The sequence below is a fragment of the Sphaeroforma arctica genome (genome assembly GCF_001186125.1).
Source record: "Sphaeroforma arctica JP610 unplaced genomic scaffold supercont1.202, whole genome shotgun sequence".
Classification (NCBI taxonomy): domain Eukaryota; class Ichthyosporea; order Ichthyophonida; genus Sphaeroforma; species Sphaeroforma arctica.
Window position 1 is genome coordinate 31,541 of NW_014040356.1, and position 1,362 is coordinate 32,902.

The 1,362-nt window shown below is 47.6% G+C and overlaps 1 protein-coding gene across 1 annotated transcript in view; it reads left to right on the forward strand.

The window, feature by feature from the left end:
* SARC_03812 (hypothetical protein) overlaps positions 1 to 1,362 on the forward strand; it is a gene marked incomplete at its 5' end in the record, with an annotated part of 2,350 nt that continues 988 nt past the window's right edge. Inside the window, one exon of the mRNA XM_014302375.1 lies at positions 1 to 1,185. Within this exon, the coding sequence (XP_014157850.1) occupies positions 1 to 1,119 (1,119 nt within the window). The 3' untranslated portion in view covers positions 1,120 to 1,185. The remainder of the gene's footprint in view (positions 1,186 to 1,362) is intronic.

Below are 1,362 nucleotides of genomic sequence, written 5' to 3' on the forward strand. Positions count from 1 at the left end.
ATGCAAGAGATAGACACAGCACCCCCACGGTGTACCTGTGCGTGCTCGTGTGGGGCACGCCCAGCGTTCGCGTTGGACGTGGTCACTTCAGCCACCAATACTACTTCTCCTGCCAAACTTCCTTCTACTGTCGCAATCTCGCCGACATCGAAGTCATCTGAAGTCAGTGCTAAACCTAATGCACTCCCATCTATGCACAACCGTAAGAATGCTAAAATCACGCCAAGTCAGCTTACACTCGAGAACACTAACTTCGACATAGATATACGCGATGGTGACACGATAGGCACAGATGTACTCTCAGAAGCAACTGTGCTTGCTCATACAAATGGTACGGAACAAGAAAGCATACACTCTCTACAGAACGTGGATTTGGATGGAGGTGGGGTATCATCAACAGTACACTATACTACACACACTGATAAGACTGAACCGCGTGATGCCAGCCTCTCTCATGTGTCGTCTGCGTACGATATGAACAAGTTAATGTCGCCTAATGCACTCAGACTGTTCTTTATGGATGAGTACTCGCCATCCCCACGAGGTAAGAAGGTAGTCGCAGGCCCTACACCTCTGGCACCATGGCAACGGTCTCATACTGGGCCTGATCTGAGTATCAAAGACTCTCGTGTGACGGCCACACGAAAGAAGATAGCGGCGACATCATCAAATGGAGATAGCACAGATATGGTTACCTCGGACAGTCTATTAGAGGAGGATACTGTACTGGGCGTGGGCAACGGTGAGAAACGCAATAGTGTGACTGTGGGGGTACTAGACCGCATCGTACACCGGGAAGAGGGCGATGAGGTGACATTCGGGCGATTGGTAAAGCAGCAGAGCTTGCTGCGCCGGCGTGTGAACAGTCACAATGGCTTACTTAACTTCCACGAGCTTATGGGACTGTTTGGCGTGCCCACTACGCCCCACAGTATGAAGCTGGCTCAGGAGGTGGAGGTGCCTGACGATCCCGATGTGTTCCACACCGCCAACTGTGATATTCTGGATTTGTTGCTGAACTTTGGTCGAGAGGTATCGGATTTGCGTACGCTGAGACACGAGCATGAGGTGTTCCCTATGAGCATCTCCTTTACCGTGGCGTATAGGGATATCTGGTGATACGGTTGTCTGTGGTTGTGTACAGACTGTGCAAGGACGCCTGATGAATGCGTCGGACGTGCGGGGGTATGTCATGGTGATGTTGTGATTAATTGTCGAGATGCGCTCTCGTGTGGTGGATATAGTACACTACTATATATATATATATTGTATCTATATATTTATATGTATAAATGTATATATATATATATATATGTATGTATATATATATATATATATATATGTATGTGTATGTATGTATAT